The sequence below is a fragment of the Cyprinus carpio genome, chromosome B1 (assembly GCF_018340385.1).
Source record: "Cyprinus carpio isolate SPL01 chromosome B1, ASM1834038v1, whole genome shotgun sequence".
Lineage (NCBI taxonomy): Eukaryota > Metazoa > Chordata > Actinopteri > Cypriniformes > Cyprinidae > Cyprinus > Cyprinus carpio.
Window position 1 is genome coordinate 4,470,425 of NC_056597.1, and position 18,456 is coordinate 4,488,880.

An 18,456-nucleotide genomic window follows, 5' to 3' on the forward strand; every position below is an offset into this window, starting at 1 on the left:
AAGACTAAATAAAGAAACGGTTTCATTGGAATTAAGAGTTAATGATGATATAACTGGTAGAATCTAAGATTTTTTTTTTTTTTTTTTTTTTTTTGTTATGGTTTATATATTTTATATGTTTTTTTTTTTCAGAAACAAAAATATTAAAAATAAATAGTCTGGGAGGACAGATGAAATTGAGGGGACAAATGACAATGGGCTCTTAAGCATCTCTCTCATTAGTGTCCATTTGCCTGTAAAGACGTGCGGTCTTCGCGTCTTTGGTTACTGCGGAGGATGTTCTACACTTGAAGGAGAGAGAGAGAGAGAGAAGAGGTGAGAAAATGAAACAAAACGGTATATTAAGTTCTCATTGCGGCTGCCACCATTTATTGTGCCTTTTTTCTTTCAATCTAAAAAAAAAAAGAAGAGGAAGAAGACACTAGATTTGATCAGACAAAATGCTGTGCAGATTACTCAGGTAAAGGTTAGCCAGAGCTGTCATTAGTGCTGTACAGAGGCTTTTAACAGACAGTAACAGCTGTCTCTTTCAAATTGCCACAAAATTTCAAGTGGCTTTCTACATAAGAGAAGCCATTTAATGTAGCAAAAGGGAGAAAAGTTAATTCCATTTCTTTCTGTCTCATAGAAGGGAGATCATGGTGACATCTTCCTCAGACACACTTGCATTGTCAAAGACTATAATTTTAACAGCTGACATGAGGGGAAGTGCTGGAGGAAAAATGTAAGAGTGGAAAAACACGCAATAATAACAAAAAAATAGCTTCATTACACAACACATTTCTCATGTAAAATGTTTTGGCATGTAGAATGAGGGAGAGATGCTGCCACTTATTGTAAGTGCATATGTTAGGGCTTTCTTTCTCTTCCCCACCTTTGTGAGACTGTCTGCTGCGGGGACCAATTTGGCAAAAATGGAGCCTCTTCCTCATTTTTTTCTTAATTAAAATCTGAAAGCATCCACTCGAGGTTTCCCCACGTGTATGTGTGTTTGTGAGTGGGAGAGAGTATGTGTGATTATGTGCTCTGCCGCACTACTCCACAAGACAGTGTGTGTGCGTGTGTGTGTGTGTGTGTGTGTGTGTGTGTGTGTGTGTGTGTGCGTGTGTGTGTGTGTGCGCAGGGGAAGCTGGGGGGGTTTGGACTGATTACATAGAACCATTAGCTAGAATTGTTTAATACTAGAGGAGAAAAAAACAGACAAAGGAATCAGAGTTTGTAATAAAATCAAATGGTGATGTGCCCACCTTAAAATACCTGAACACCTGACACATTCAGATTTAATTCCACATGGTGTGAAAGTTGACATGAAGTATTTTTACATGATAATTAACTTTTTAAGTGAATTTTTAAACACTGTTTGCATATTCACTACCTGTCAAGAGTAAGAACAAAATAAAGAAAAATAAAACAGCGCAATTGGAATGCTTTTCGTTTAGCATTGAGGTTATTATAGAAGTTGGAGCTTGTCCAATTGTATTGACAAATGCATTATTTGCTTGGAATAGTTGTGTGGATAGGCCAGTTCTGCATATGTGTGTGTGTGTGTGTGTGTGTGTGTGTGTGTGTGTGTGTGTGTGTGTGTGTGTGAGAGAGAGAGAGAGAGTGCATGTATTAGAGAGTGGCTCAATCCCACTGAGGTCTGGAGTGGAGAAGCATCAGGCATGGAGAGCTGGTAATAAGACAGGGACAACCCTTTCCCCTCCTGCTCTCTCTCCCTCTCTCTCCCTCTCAGTGGGAAAGCAGATCAGTGGAGGAGAGAGAGAGCCGTGTCATTGAGTGCCAGCAAGAAGAGAGGAGCAGTTAACTCAGACTCGCTGTGGCCCGACACACACATGCTCTACCTCACAACAACACACATGTACTCACGGCTGCACGCACATGCTCACTGACACAGCGCTAGCTGGAGTTAGTCTGAAGACAGAGGACAGGCATTTCTGAGGGCGAGAAGGGGCCCGAAGAAAGAAAGCAGCACAGAGAAAGAGAGGGAAGGAGAAAGAGAAAGAGAGAGAGAGGAGGGGCTGTTTTGGAACTGACACAGTCCAACACCTGATCTCCACACAGCTGGGAGGAAAACCACGCTGGACACGCTGGTGAGAAAGGACACCTTTTGGGGAGAAGGGAGGGATGATTTGTCTTGTGCTTTTAGAAAAATTGTTTACAAGTCATTTTTGATGTTTTCTTTTAAATCAAACTTTTTTTAAAGAACTGTTACAGTGATAGGATAGTTGGTTTAGATCAGAAGGTATTGAGCATAGTCATGCGAGGAGCGAATGTGTAGTTTACATGCGAAATATAAGCAGTATTTTTTATCTTTTTTTACTGTCTGTGTCGAGGTGTGCAGTGGGTTCAAAGGGCAGGTTGCGGGTGACAAAGTTTGTCTGACGATTGATTTCTGTTTGGAATGTATGTTTGTGCATATGTCCATGTATGTTTGGAGGACAGCCCATACTCAGCTTAACTGACATTTTGGAAAAAAGTGTGTGTTTGGGGGTTGGGGGTGGGGGTAAGGACAAAAAAAGCTACTCCTCTCCTTCACCACCTTCATTTTCTGCCATCCCCCTTTTTTTCTCTCCCCCCTTCACTTCACTTCAATTCACACCCCCATCCCTCTCTTCCTCCTTCCTTACCTCCAACACTCCGCTCATCCTGCCCTCTACCACCACATGCCCCAGAGGAAATATGCATTGTGCAGCCCTGCTCCTGAATTAACTCAACACACTCCTCCTGCTACTGGCAGGCAAGACCCTCCACTTTCCCCCCTCTCTCAAGAGAAGATAGCAAAGAGAGAGAGAGAACGAAAAGAAAGAAAGAAAAGGAAAGAAAGAAAATAGAACAGAAGAGAAAAAAAGAACAGAGCAGTCACCCTTTGCCTCTTTGAACCTCCACCTTCACATACTTTTCTCTCCGGCTCCCCTGTCCACCCCCTTCCCCCTCTTCTCTGCCGGCAGTCTGAGGAGACAGTGTTGGATGTGAGAGGCGGTGTGGTGCGGAGAGAACGAGATCGAGAGAGGGCACGCGAGTCCACGGCCAGAGCCAGCAGCAGGAGCAGCAGCAGCAGCGGTGCAGGGGGAGGAGGAGGAGAAGGAGAAAGCTCCATGCAGTTCAGCACCAGACCGGCCAGTGCCGAGCCGGGCTTCATGGGGACATGGACACAGCAGAGCACTGACAGCAACCTCCTCTTCAGAATGTCCCAGCAGGTCAGTGGCATGCTGTCTCTCTGTGTAGCTGTTATTCGAGTGTTTTTTTTTAAAAAGTGTATGTTTGTGTGTAAGCATGATTTTCATTTTTTATTTCATTTTATTTTATTTTATGTTATTTTATGTATGTGTGAATGTGTGAAAAAAATGGTTGGTGTAACATTTGCTACTTGTGCAAGCTATTTTTTGCCTTACTTCTTTCAGTAGTTTAAAGGCTGATGTCCGTTGTGACAAATTTCAGCCTTCTTTGTAAAGTTTTTGAGTGTTAAAGAAAAATTATCTTTTATAAATTGCATTAGTGAATATGCATCGGGTCAGTGTGGGAGGTTTTCATTTTGTTTTGGTGACCCTTGGTAGATCAGGCTGTGGCACACATCTAATTGAATTCATCTGCTTGTTGCTGGAGTCCTTAACATCATCATCCTCTAAAAATACATCAGATTCTGTAGCTGTGTTAAATCTACAGCTCTATAACATTGTGTGTAGTTATTTTTAAAGTTCCTGTGTTGAATGCTTTTATCAGGACAGAATGTTTATGGGAGGGGGATCGGGGTCTTTGGAGGGAGAGATGGTGAGCAGAACATTAATCATCAAGGCTGGTTTCTCTGTGCCATGCACACGCTGATACGAGCGCAGGCCCCTGGACTCCCTTTGGCCAACAATGGGGGTCCATCCACATTTCTTTCCAGATTCCTCACGAACTTTTTTTTTTTTTTTTTTTTTTTTTTGCAGTCGATCAGCTGTGTTTATCTGAGACACCAATATGCATATCGATTTAAACAGAAAACCATTAAATGGATATGAAAAAACAATTTGATTTTATTTGATATTAAAAAAAGATCTTAATAATAAAACTATTTTTTCGTTACGTTTATATTTCACTAAATAATTATGTGTTCTTTTTATTTGTAACGTTTTACTCTGCGCGGTCGTAGTTGACTTAGAAATGCAGAATCTGAGCGAGAATAAAGATTTGAATGGTACTGATCAGTCGCGCTCTGCGGTCTGCGGCGCATCGGAGCTCCGGCGCAGGTGGATAGTCCTGTGCTTAAAGCCTTCACGAAAACACTATGAGCTTTAAAGGGTTCTTAAACTTATGACAAGTTTACGGATATTGTAGTGTGACGCAGCTTTTAACATTTGTTAAAAACATGGTGATTTCAAGTGATTTAAGTGTTTATATCGTTTATCCTTGATATAAAATATGAGTGTCATAAGTCAAATGCAGTTTATTTGAATTCCACTCTAAATCACCCAATAATCATTTAATTATAATAAATGTATTAAAAGAGTCTCGTATGTATTGAACATTGATCACAGCGTAGTGTGGCTGCTATCAATTATTTTGTCAGAACAATATTTTCTCAGCTCTTCAAATGCTGTTGTGCTGCTTAAATATCATACAGTAAATTATGTGCATGCATTCCTTTTTGAATGGATGTCAAAGAAGACTTCTAGAGAAATGTAAAAAAAACAATACTCTTGTTCATAATTAATAAAAAAATTGCTGTTTTCTTTTTAACGTTCCTTTTTAGAAAGCAGTAAAACACTTGCTGCTGTTTCCCCTAAATATGTGTTTTTGCTAATGCATATTTTTGAATGTATTTTGTATTCTAATGTATTTTTTAAAAGAGCGGCTGCAAACCTTTTTGAGCTTGTACTTTAAACCAAATGTATGTGTCTTAAGTTAATTTCAGCTTTATCTGTAAGCTACTGTTATCAAGACGCTCAAGACACCTTCATCTTCAATTCATTTTCGAATCCGATTTCTTCTTCTTCTTCCTCTTTTTAAAATTATTATTTTATTTATTTATTTATTTATTTTTATTAAAAATTCCTGCGCATTTCCACAAATGACACTACTGACCAAGTGTAATGGTCGATATTAGAATCAAAACCACATGAGCAAATATTCTGGATGCCTGTGCTGGGGTTTATTTTATGCAGCAGCCTAGTTTTGTTAATGTGGGGTTGGTTATTAATGGGTTCTAATTGCTCGACTAATCGGCTGCAGTATGAACGAGCACTTAAAGGTTCTTCATTTGATGTGATTCATTTGACACGCGGTTCTGAAACAAGGCTGTGATCAGTTCACATTGTAAACGCTTTTCTGGTGCTGAATCTGATCTCCCGTGAAACCTCTGAGATGCTGGGTCAGTCGAAGTCCACCACTCTGTCTAAGAGTCCTTCTCTCATTATCCTCTTAAGTTTGCACCACTTGTTATTTTCCCCTGTTGCCCATTTTTTTTATAAATATGAATGTAAAATTATTTTATGTTGTAGATGTGTAGATTTTGTATGACAACTTTCGAGAAATTTTCGATGAAAGAATGAATAGGCTAATACAACGGCAACGTCAAATACGTTGTTGTTATTAATGTCATATTTATATTTATAGGCCTATTTATATTTATTATTATTATTGTTTATAATAATTCTAATTTTAGAACGAATGAAACAGAAAATTATAGATTTTCTGCAAAACGATTTGCTGAAAACACCAGTCTTATTTAGCAGCAAATTAATTTAATCGCCACATCAAAACGTAAAACACTGTAATTGTATCATTTCTTTACTCTTAAATGATGAATTTTGATATTTTAAAGTATTGACTGATGAAATGAAAGGTGCAAAAACTAAAAATCTTCGGGCTGCGAGTGCGACATGGGTGTCAGACATAGATTTATAGCGAAAGTAATTGTTAACATTAAAGCTAAAACAGCCATAAAATATCTCCCCGATTATGTTCGATTTGTCCGATTATACAGCTGTTTTAATTTTATTTAATCTATTTTAATTTATTAAACATGTATAATGTTCTCTTATATTTTGAGATCTGAAAATTAAACGCGGTTGGGAGGACAAAAAAACCAAACCAAAACAAAACAAACAAAAAACTACAATTAGGCTAGACCTACAATTAGGCTAGTTATATGCTGTTTATTGGTGCTCCTATTTTTGTATATACTGTATATAACTTATCTTCCCGATATATATATCATCCCGAATGAAACAAATATATGAACTAATAAGGTCTCTTTCAGACTTTAGCAAAAGAACGACATTTATTAAATTTTTCTACTTTCTTTTTCTTCTTAAGGACTTTTTTATACTTAAATTCTGCGGTCTTCTGATCATGTACGTTAGTGGTGTATCCGTGCATATATTTTTTCTCTTATATTTCCTCTTCTTCTTCTTCTTCTTCCTGTCGATCTCTCTCCTTTTTATTTATTTATTTATTTATTTATTTTTTTTTTTTTTGATCAGGTGTATGTTTGAGTATGTGTATGGGAGTGTGTGTAGCCTACATGTGATTATAGTGAAGGGACTGTTTTTTCTTTTTTTTCTCCCCTCTGTGCTGCATGTGTGTGTGGGTGCGAGATGAAACGACTCTTGGCTGGCCTTGGTTAAGAGAAAGAGAAGGGTGGAGTGAAGGAGAGAAGAGGAGAGTGAAAGAGGATATGTGGTTAGGGAGACACCCACCACCTTTTCTCGGCAGACAGAGCAGAGCCCAGGGCAGTGCCAATACCATCGGTGCAGCTAGTGCTGACTAAGATGGAGCAGCCACAGGAAGTGTGACTGTTTCAACCTTTGGTGGCAGGAAAGTGCCTGTCACAGGGTCATTGTCAAAACCGAGGCAAATTAGATCTGCAGCTAAAATGAGCATACCTGTTTAGTCACTGGTTTGAGCATATGTTGGAAAATAAATAAGTAAATAAATAAATACAGTGTTTTATTAAGTAAAACAGCAACTAAAGGGAAAGTTCAATTTAAATTTTCGTTTGTGGACAGCTCTGCGAATTATTATGCCACTGTACAGAAGAGAGGCTGCTGGTTCAGAGGTCTTTGTGCTGAACGGATCTGGCTCCTGCTGTTAACTACTGACCCTGTTAAGTAATGGACTCAGTTGAGGGGAGTAATCTCACCTGGCTCAGGGATGCTTTCTTTCCTAATTCCTCTTGCTTTCCCTGACAGACAGCCTCTTAATGTTTTCAAGGAGAAACTGGAATGTGGAGGAAGCAGAGAGGGCGGGGAGAGGATCAGAGAGAGAGAGTGGTAAACTTTTTTCACTGTTTTTGTTGTAAAGCGAGAGTGCTTGCTGGCGTGTTTTATTGTGGAAGTCAAGAGTTACAAAAAGGTGCATGTAGAGGTGATGAGAAGATGAGAGAGAGAAGGGCGAGATATGTTTGGCGACTGGATACTAGAGTTCTGTACTTTTTGAGTGTGTGTGAACGTGTGTTTATTATATCCGTGCATAAGCGATACACCTCTGCCTACAGCTCTACTGTTGAGGCGATTCGTTGGAGTTATTATTGTTTCTGCCATGAAAAAAACAAACAAACAAACATAAAAAACCTGTTCAGTATTTCTCATTCCATTTACAGCTGTAAGTGATTTCATAATTTGTGTATTAATCAATATGCTACAGTTATGGTTTATAATAAACATGTTGTTTATAGCAGCTTCTGTGTTAAATTAGTTTTAATATTCATGATTCTATTCCCTCAATTTCACTGTTTACAAAGCAATGTTAGAATATTAAGCTAAAATGCTTTTGAGAAATATCACTATACTTTGTTATTGTGTTTTGAACATTCTTCACTAAAAAAAAAATCTTTCTTAAAATTAGTGTCTGATATTTTATAATCTTAAACCCCAATTTTTAGAGCTCTTTTAATTTGTCTTCAAATTGCATTATTTTTCTTGCTTTCTGTTTCTTTCTTTCTTTTTTAAAATTGTGTTAATCTTCAACATTTCAAATCGAAGAGAGGAAGCACAAGATGAAGAGAGGGAGTGAGTGAAAGTGTGGGACATAAGCAGGTTGTTTTTGGGGAAGGGGAAGTGCTCCCTGGTGGGTAGAAATTCACTCTTCTGTGATACTGGCTTGCAGCCAGTTTGGAGGCAGATTCATCAGCACTCCCTCAACCCCCAGTCCCACACTGAAAAGCACACAAATCGATCCAGTTAAGATTTTCATTCAGCTTCACTAAAGATTTGGTTGCAATCTTTCCTTTATTCTCTGGAGTGGTGAGTAGATATGAGTAGGTGTTTGAGATCTGTGTGTTCCTTGGGCTATGATCAATAGCTGACACTGGGCACATCACTCATATGCTCGTGCAGTGCCTCTTCTCTGCTCTCTGTCTTTCCTCAGGGGTGACATGGCCACTTACATGTTCGTTCTGGAATATATTTCTGGAGTGTCAGAAAATCGAGCAATACTGTCTCCAGAGTAGCACAGAAGAGAAGAGGTGATGTTGCGCTCTCTGTGGCAACACATGGACGCGGTCATTGCCATAGACGTAGACACACTGAAAATGTCAGACCATCTGCTCTGCTCTTATCAGGATGATGAGTGTTGAAATGAGTGTTGGTAGCTGTGTTTTCCCATGAGTAAATGCAGATTACATTGTTAAACACAAATAGAAGCCATTTAAAATGACTGAAAATTTTTGAATAATTATTTTTAATAATAATTAATATTAATTTTAATAATTAATAATGACAACATTTTGCACTGATTCCCTCCATTAAAGCCAAATTCACATTTGTGATGTTATGAATGTAAAACAGTTCTTTAACCACTCAAAGGAGGGATTGCAATGAAACAGATGTCTATATTTGCCTAATTTACAATGTAGTTTCAGCTGGTTTTTAATGCACCAGTACTCTGTAGTGTTAACATGCAATTGTTACCTTAAAGAGATGTTTCTACCTGATTTAACCCACGAAAACTTGTTTGTTTGCAAATATTAGTGTATTTAGGTTGATATCACTGATATTAAACAATATTTTTGAAACAAACAAACAAACAAACAAACAAACAAACAAACAAAAAAAAACTTAATTTAGGTGCTAACATTTTTTCCACTGAATTTTTGGTCCTTGAAGCTAGTCAAAGCTTAAAAAGTTTATTTATTTTTATTTATTTTTTTTAACAGAAGGGAAGTCCTGGTTAAAAGGGAAACTGCTGTTTCAATAGTCTTAGAGTCAGGATGTCACCACCCCTGGCGTAACGGTAATGAGGGGACATTACCATCATTCTGCGTCTTGTTAGTTCCCCGAGTGCCTGACACAATCAGTATGCAGCAGCTGCCCTTAAGGCCTTAAGGCCTTAGAGATCTGAGAAAGAGAGAGAGAGAGTGTGTGTGTGAGCATGTGTGTGTGTGTGTGTGTGTGTGTGTGAGAGAGAGAGAGAGAGAGAGAGATGGGGGCCTCATGTAGAGACAGAGAGATCTGATAGGCGAGACCTGAGGGACTGTGTTCCTGTAGATGAGACACCCTGTGTACTACCTCCATGTAAATATGAACTTATCCACTCAAAAAAATTTGCATAAACAATTTATTTATTCATGTTTTTAAATACTCTACAAAAAGGCAAAAAAAAAAAAAAAAATTGCATATATTACACAAAACTTCTAGTTGTGAATATATTTAAATGTATTTTAAATGTATATTTAAATCTATTCAACAGAACTTAAAAAGACCTGTGGTGGTATTTACAGTGCTGCTTAAAGTAAAATTTTAGTCTTAAGTGTGGCAAAATTCTAAGAATGACGCAATTTGGATTTTCTTGCTACACTTAAGAATAAATGTTCATAAGTGTTAAGGTCTCAGTTCCTAAATTATTTAAGATTGAGCAGAGGTATCATAACCTATTTAGGAGTAGAAAGATGGCTGTGTTGTGAACACAGAGGTGGAGATCAGACGTTTTAAAACAAAGAAAGAATGTGTTGGAATTATATGATGACAGTGAAAGTTTTTTTTTTCTTTTCTTTTTTTTTCATTTATAGACAGGTTTTTTATATATATTTGTAGACTGTATAGTATTTTTTCTTAATTTACAACTACACTGAAAAAAAAAAGATGAGATATAAATGATATAAATGAGATTATCCAGATACAGAGGTTTAACTTGATCTTTATCTGCACATCCTGTATTTATCAGTATTGAATATAAAAGCATCTGATAAACAGAGATGATTTTCAGGTTTCCAAATAACCATACTGCCGCTGCTGCTGTCTGTGCCTGAGAGTTTAGTCCCAGAATGCCGCTAAGAGGTTCCATTGTGATTTACAGTTGCTCTAACAAGAGTCAGTTAGAGTCACTGGAGTCAGTTATCAAGTTCTCTGAGACCTTCACTGGTATGGAGTTATGCCACGTCCAATCCAGAAAACACCTGCCCTTCCGTAAAGGTCATTGAAATCAGACAGTCAGACCCCAAAGCCTGCTCCAGCCAGTCTCAAATTTAAATTTTACACCACCTGAGATCCTGAAAAAATATGCTCTTCAAGCTCTCGCATGATTTTATTATCACTTTTAACATACTTAACAGGTGTGAGAGTCTTACATCTGCTGATGTAAAGCCAATCAAATGTCAACACCCCCGGTGATTGATCATGTCACAAATGTTCATTTCTTGTCTGCAGAAAAATTGTTAACACAGTGTGTTCAAAGACATGGAAAACATTTTGGCAAATTTATGCAGATATCCAGGTAAATCCGTATGGTTCGCTTTTTTCTTTTTTTTCTGCAACTAGAATATCCTCAGATATTGTTCAGGCAAATTTTAGGAAACAGAATTTATCTGGTATGTGTAAGATTAAAAAGGTACAATACAAATTTTAACAAACTTCCAAAGACACATACCACACATAAACAAATAATGTTACACAGCTATTTGTTTTTTTTTTTTTTTTTTTTTTTTTTTTTAGGACAGTGAACAATAAGTAAGACTACAATATTTGGTAAAACCATGCATCTTGATGATAATGTAATGGGAACATGGGCCATGAAATGAGAGCATGACATCTCTTTCTTTGCTTCCCGTTTTTTTTTTTTTTTTGGGGGGGGGAGGCTGCTATCTTAAACAGCTAAGAGGGCAATTTCTCCCATCAACAAAACACAGACAAGAAAATCACACTCCCCTCTTGCAGGAAAGAGTCTCTTATTTTCCATTTTGCTATGTGGTTTGACTGTCACCATAATTTCATAAAATGTCGTGGCTGATTTACCATTATTATTATTATTATTATTACTACCTGCCACCATTATTACTGTTGTAGTTACATATGTCCGCAGATAATGACAGTAATTTCAGTTGCTCACAGTGGTTTTCCTCATTAGTGACACTACACTGGTGTTTTTGAACACGGGAAAGTAAAGCACTCAGTCCAAGTCATATAAAAATGTCAATACTGATGCTAAGAAAAAAATGCTTTTTTTTTTGCCTGTTGGATTGACATTCTTGTGTGTATTCTCTGATATTATCTCCTAAAGACTAATTTAAATAAATATGAATAGAATTTAGATTGAAATACTGTAAGTTCTACAAGAGTGACAACAATCACATTTTTGAAAGAAACGAAGCTTACAAACATTTGCAGTTTATCCATTTATGCAAGGAATTCTTTTCATTCAATAATTATTTGTAATTTTACTTTAAAGAAATTTTGATTGGTCTTGATCAGCTTGAAAATATTTGAACTTTGACTTTCAAGATATATAATATTTTTATTTACAATGCAAAATTGTCTGAGATATATGATTTATAGAAAAGAGACAAAAAAGCTATTCCCTCACTCCCCCTCCATTACCATCACAAAGTTGCGAATCAAAAGAAATTTACTGAGCATGTAAACATTTCTTTGATCTTTTCCTGCATGCATGAAAAATTCTAAAAAAGTTTTAGATTAAAGTTTAAAAAGATTAACTCTGAAATACCTCTATTTCATGTGTGCTTTTCTGTTTTAACCTGATGAATTATGACCACCATTTGTAGAAAATGTTGATATGCGAGTGTGTGTGTATAAGTGTGTGTGAATGTGTATGCAGGCTTGTGCTGTCATCAACCACTATGGCAATGGACCAGAGGCGTATTTTATATTAAAATCTTTTGTTTGTGTTGTAGCTCTAGGCTTGAGGGAAAATGCTTTTCTTGCTTTGCTTTAATCTGATACAGCCCAGATTGTGGAAACACACAGCATGGACATTCATGAGGCATATCTCAGGATCATTCCACTCCGCACACATACCGTACATTGCACTATAAAAAGTGGTAACCTGCAATTGTCACGTTAAAGGGCTATTTCTACCTGCTATTTCTGCTATTTATAAAATATAAATATTTGTTTATAAATTAATGCATACAGGTTGGTTTAGAGATGTAAAATTATATTTTTGACTTGATTGATTTTATTATCAATTTTAACATATTTAACAGGTGTGAGAGTCTTACATCTGGTGATGTAAAGCCAATCAAATGTCAGCACCCCCGGTGATTGATCATGTCACAAATGTTAATTTCTTGTCTGCAGAAAATTGTTAACACAGTGTGTTTAAAGATGTGGAAAACATTTTGGCAAATTTATGCAGGTATCCAGGTAAAACCGTATGGTTCACTTTTTTTCTTTTCCTTTTTTTTCTGCAACTAGAATATCCTCAGATATTGTTCAGGCAAATTTTAGGAAACTGGTATGTGTAAGATTAAAAAGGTACAATAAAAAAGCTATAAAAAAAAGAGCCATGCTTCACAGATGCACAGCAGATGAGATTTAGGGTCGTTTTATTGTCATATATTGAGCGGTACTGCTCTTCCTTCTCTCCAATCCATGGTGTCAATTAAAGCTCAAACAAACTCATTTGCTCTTGTGATAGACTCCAAATGAAGTGGCCAGTGTATCTAGGCAACCAAGGAGGTCAGAGTTCCCTGTCCTTATCAGGAGCTGCTGACTGTAGCAGAGTGGAGACACTCTCTGATAATGGCCCCGTTTCCAACACAAAAGAGGATTGGGGCTGTTTTTACATTTTTAGCGTTCACCTTATTGGTGCCTTTTTTTCTTTTAGAACATGCCACGATTGAGTACATTAACAGAATGTTTTGTTGTAACATATGTTATTTTTCTTTTAAGAGTGACCAGTGATATCCAAAAGAATATTTAAATATTTGAGATATATTAAGAATAAAAGTCTTAATATAAAATGAGTCTAAAATATGAATCCCTGTTTGCTTCAGGGAGTGGGCTGCGCTTTGTATCACATCGACCCATGCGGATAAATCCGTCTCAGATTGCGTGAGATGTACATGGGCAGTTAACAGTAGGCAAGCCTTCTGTTATTTCAGCACTATTGATTTGCACCCATTCAACAACTATTACACGATTCAAGGAGTGGGGATTATAATCATGTGAAGTGAAACTCTATTTCCAGGAGCATATGTGTGGGAGAAGTACATTATCTGGTCTTAAAGTCAATTGATAATACCCATGGCATAGAGGGGATTACAGATAGAGGATGCATTTAAAAATTTTAAATGCTGTCTGATCAGCTAAAAGAAGTGTAATTCCTTTCAGGTTGAAAGCATTAATAGCATCACCGGTAACGGTATCCTCTGTGAAGTGAGGGCTGAAAAGACACTATGCAGGTCTGTCTGTGTCCGTGCGGGTGTATGCATGTGTGTGTTGTTTAGAGAAGAGTGAGCACATAAAATAAAGTGCCCAGAGGTTGCTTCTGGCATTTTGTGGTTACCTGACACTTGTCATAACTCACAAAGAATAAAAAAGCATGGAGGGGGAACCGTGTGTGTGTGTTTGTCAGAGGGGGTGGGAGCTCCTGTCTCAGTTCAACTCATATCGCGTACCAATATTTGATCTCCACTCATTAGAGTGAAGAAGTGACCATCAGGCCACTGAACATGCTGCATCTGTAGTGCCATGAATGCATGCGCACACAGACGCAAATATGCTCCCCCTCAACCTCATTTCATGCACGACACTCTTGAGGTAGTTTGGGGAATAGAAAATTGCTTTCTAAGGAAGGCTCTGGCCAATTAAGGTCCTGACCGTATTGAATGTCAAGTGTTAATTTAGGTTGTCTCTCCTGTGACCCCCCTCCCCCCTTTACTAGCAGTTGAGCTGGCAGGGGTCTTCAGATGAGCAAATACATGTGAGGTAAAAGTTGATTGCCTGAAGGTCCTCGGGTTTTATGTGTCATAGACAAGTGGCAAATGTGTTCTCCTTCCAGCGTTTCCCCTCCCCACCTCTCTGACACCTCTGAGGGACAGAGAGGCAGGATTAACTGTACTGCATCGATAAGAATGGGTGGTTTACTTTGGGGAAAGACTGTAATCACCTCACGGGCAGTAGGGAGGGTTGAGGATGGATTCTCTCTCTTTCTCTCTCTCTGTCTGGGATACAACTTTACTGACTTGTCCCATAGTCTAGACAAATGACTTGAGGAGTAAAGGAATTCTGTGACACAAAGAGTGTGTTTTCATTTATGTTTTGTTTTGATTTATCCAGAAATGTGTAGATACACATATGTGCATACAAAAATACTGTAAATACATAATTTATTATGCATAGCTAATGAGACTGAATTTAAATAAGTTTAAATAGTAGAATAAAACTGATGCAAACTATACAATTGTCGGTATGTAGTAGGAGAATAGAGCTATGAAATTAATACTAAAATTTAAATCCTTTGAATATTAAAACTCTAGAGGAGACACATGTGAGAATGCATCTCTTATTAAAGCTATTGTTCCATTACCTCGACTTACTCCTATTGGCCAGTGTATGTGAAGAGATGGTGAATGGATGCATTTTTAAAACCCCTTGTATATTCTCACATGACAGACACTTGGTCTTAATGGCTTTTTTTATCATCATTGTGAAGCAGAGGCCTGCTTTCTTTAAAGGGGCAGTCTTTGGTCTTTCGCTGTCTGTGTAGAATAAATGTAAATGCATTTTTGAGATTCAGCGCACATCTAATTCACACAGCCCAACGTGCATTAGACCTGAAAAAGGCCTCTGGAGACATTTGTTACTAGAAGGAACCAGAATGAGCTACGTTCTCTGATCCTTGTCACATAGACAAGAGGGAACATGTTCTTGTTTTGAAATTGAATAAATGAGAGTATTGATAAAGGTCTTGTGTGTGTTATTACTACCTACAGCTGCTGACAGGAGTGGAGGAACATACATGCTCTCAAGGGGGTGGTCTCCCATTCCCATTAACAGAAAAAGAAAAAAAGATTATACTAGATCTAGATTATACTTTTAAACTGTAAACCACTAAGAACACACACTTGAGAGGTGTGAAACCAGATTGACCCCTCAATTGAGCAAGCAATCAAGCAACTATATAAATAACAATGACAACAACAAAAAAGGAATACAAACTACAGCTATGTATGCTTAGTCCATAAAAATATAGATGCCTCAACAGGAGTTTTTTATTTCATCTGAAGTCTGAATGAGGGAATAAGGGACAAAACCGCATGATAGAAAGATGATCACAACCTTGTTTCCCCTTCACTGTGACCCCACCGTGCTTCTTTTGTCCCCTATTTCAGTCAAAAGAGCTGTAGTCTAGAAAGACGGAAAAAAGAAAAAAGGCTAACTTCTCCTTTCTCTTTCTCTTGTCTCTCTGTCAGGATTTCCTAAAGTGGTCTGACATAAATGGACATTTTGGGGCCATGGGCAAAATCATTATGTCATTACTCACTCTCATGTCGTAGAAACCAAAAGGAGAAATGTTAAAAATTTTTATGCGGGTCTTCTCCATACACAGTCTGTAGTGACCATGGTTGTCAAGTTCCAGAAAGGAACACAAGAAATATATTAGAACTAGTAGTCTATACAGCTCATATATTGTATTTAATAAGCCAAATAATAATAATAATAAATGTTGCATTGACGTGGATCACCAGATTTAAATTTTCACTGATGCCAAATGCTATTGCAACTAAGTTAACCTAATGGTAGTTTGAATACACGGAATTGAAATGTTCATTTTAAAGATCTAAGAGCTGCACCGGGAGCTGCTTCTCTCAAACCTTTTGAGTTTTCCAGTTCTTCAGAATTGATTAAATGCAGGTGTTAAGACAATTACTGATCAATTGCAGCCAAATTAATTTTTCACCTGTAGTGCACAACCTCAGAAACCAACTACTTCTTTGATCAGTATAACCAATGACTGTCCATGTACACATATTACAGCTTTTTTTGGTTCATAATGTCTTGTTACATGCTTATAGTATGTCTTTCCTAATTTTATTCATTACTTAGCATGCTATTTTGTTATGTGCTATTTTAATATTGGAATTTCTAATTTCTGTATTGTAATTATTTTTATCATTACTTTTTTATAATGCTTCGGCAATATTGTTTGCAAACACAATCATACCGATAAGTACTGTAAATTAAGACTAATTTCGTCTGTCCCTAGATCAAAGACTTACATATATGATACTTTTATATTGATTTTAATTTCTTTATGCCATGGTAAATTAAAAAAAATTGGTACATTCTTTAAACTTTCTCCTTGTGTATTTCACAGACAATTTCAGCACACAGGTTTGTAAAGACATGAGGGTGAGTAAATAATGATGGAATTATCACCCACTGAAACACTGTAACTCTTATATGTTAGAAAGATTTGTGTATGTACATCCAAACATGCACACAGAGAGGCTTTCTGAATTTGATGTGTTGGGAAAGTACTTGTCAAGTGGCATTGATTTGTTAAAGTGCTGAATTAGCACAGTACGCCAGCTGCCACCGCCTGCTCACTGTTGTGCTGCTGTGGGCTAATTTTCTCCTTAACAACTCTTTCCCATTTCCCCTTAGCCCCTCTTTTGGTCTCTCTCTCTCTCTCTCTCTCTCTCTCTCTTTCTCTCTCTCTGTCAGGCCACACACACTCTCTTTTTAACTCTCGCTAATTCTGTCTTACAAACACACATATTGCAGACACACCTCAGTTGTGACCCAGAGCAAACCCAGCTTCTCCCTGTCTTGAGGACACACAACCACACCCACATAAACACTTACGAAATTTCTTGGGGAGGAAAATAAATCACTTCTGTGTTGTAGTACATCACCATGTTGAGTCCATCAAGTTTAGATTGAGTTTTTCCTTTTAACACCCCCCCCCCCCTTCAGTAGTGGGGTAAAACTAGGGGAAGAATTAAGGCTAACTCAGCGTAACCCCAGCTAGTATCTGTTATGCCAGGATCTAGTGGAATCTGTCTCCCAGCTGTGTCTGACATTGACTGGGAGCTGTAATCGGTCAGAATATGATTTTGGCTGCACTTAGAGTCCACATTTTTAATAGGTAGCCAAAGTGTTCCATAAGCAGTTCCCAAGGTTCCTTTGGAGAGTGGAGAGTGGCTGAGTCATATCCAGACTGCGTCAGGCCACACACAGTGGCAATAGATTTACCATGAGCTCAGTTCAGCTCAGTTCACAACTGCATTCAAATGTTATTAGTGTGTACATAGGCCACAACATAGATATTTGCTGATGAGTTACTGGCACCGCATAGAAAAAGTGGTAGGGTTTACTTCCTGTCAGAGCCTCAGCTCAGAAACAGTGCCAAGTGTGGCTTGAATATGACCATTTTCCTAAAAGGTGGTATATTCAGAGTTTAGAGTCATTTGCAAGGTATTTGAGTGGAGCAGGCTGCACTTAAAAACATGTAAAATCATACTTAACTGGTTTTATTTAAGTCAAAAATGTTAGTTAATATAGCTAAATTAATCTAAAAGTGGGTTAAATCAGGCACATATCGTTTGTTAAGGTCACATTTACAAGTTAACACTTTTTTTTTTTTTACCGTGTACAGCAGATGCTTTAATAAAGTGTAATTTGACATATCAATGTATTTCTGATTCTGTCAATGGCTTCACTGCTCTGAACAATATTCAAACCTTTTCAAAGAGGTGCAGATGTTCTGGTGACCCACTACTTACTGTAGATGTAGTGTTTGTTGGAGTGAGTGGGAGACTGTTTGTTTTTGGATGTTAACTTAGCCTAAATCCCCTCCATCTGCTGACCAGTTTGTGACCTCTGCACACATACAGCATATACAGTGCATGCATAGACAGTAACCATTGCTAGCTGACATAGGTGTACTGTCTGCTTTCTTGCTTCCTTCCTTGTGTTTCCTCTCTTGCTTTTTATTTTCATTTTTTTCGTGTTTTTTTTTCTTTCTCTTTCTTCAGTGGTGAGAGTGACACCCCCTCCCCCAACCAGCATTTCCTTGGTGTATTGTGTGATTAGATGCTGAAAGGTTGATGCCTGCTTGCTCGTTCCACAGCTCCCATAAAACACATTAAATAAAGCACCAATCTAGAGCTTGATAGCACTTATAGAGAAACTCCATTCAGGGAAGAAGTACTCTCCAGAAACAGGCAGAAAAATGTGTAACTTCCTAAATAAATAAATAAATAAATAAATAATAATTATATATATATAT

The 18,456-nt window shown here is 37.5% G+C and overlaps 1 protein-coding gene across 1 annotated transcript in view; it reads left to right on the top strand.

Moving 5' to 3' along the window:
- Positions 1 to 18,456, top strand: part of bnc2 (basonuclin 2) — a 414,953-nt gene that overhangs the window by 76,498 nt on the left and 319,999 nt on the right. The window contains exon 2 of the mRNA XM_042716310.1: positions 2,952 to 3,200. Coding sequence (XP_042572244.1) covers positions 2,952 to 3,200 — 249 coding nt within the window. The remainder of the gene's footprint in view (positions 1 to 2,951; positions 3,201 to 18,456) is intronic.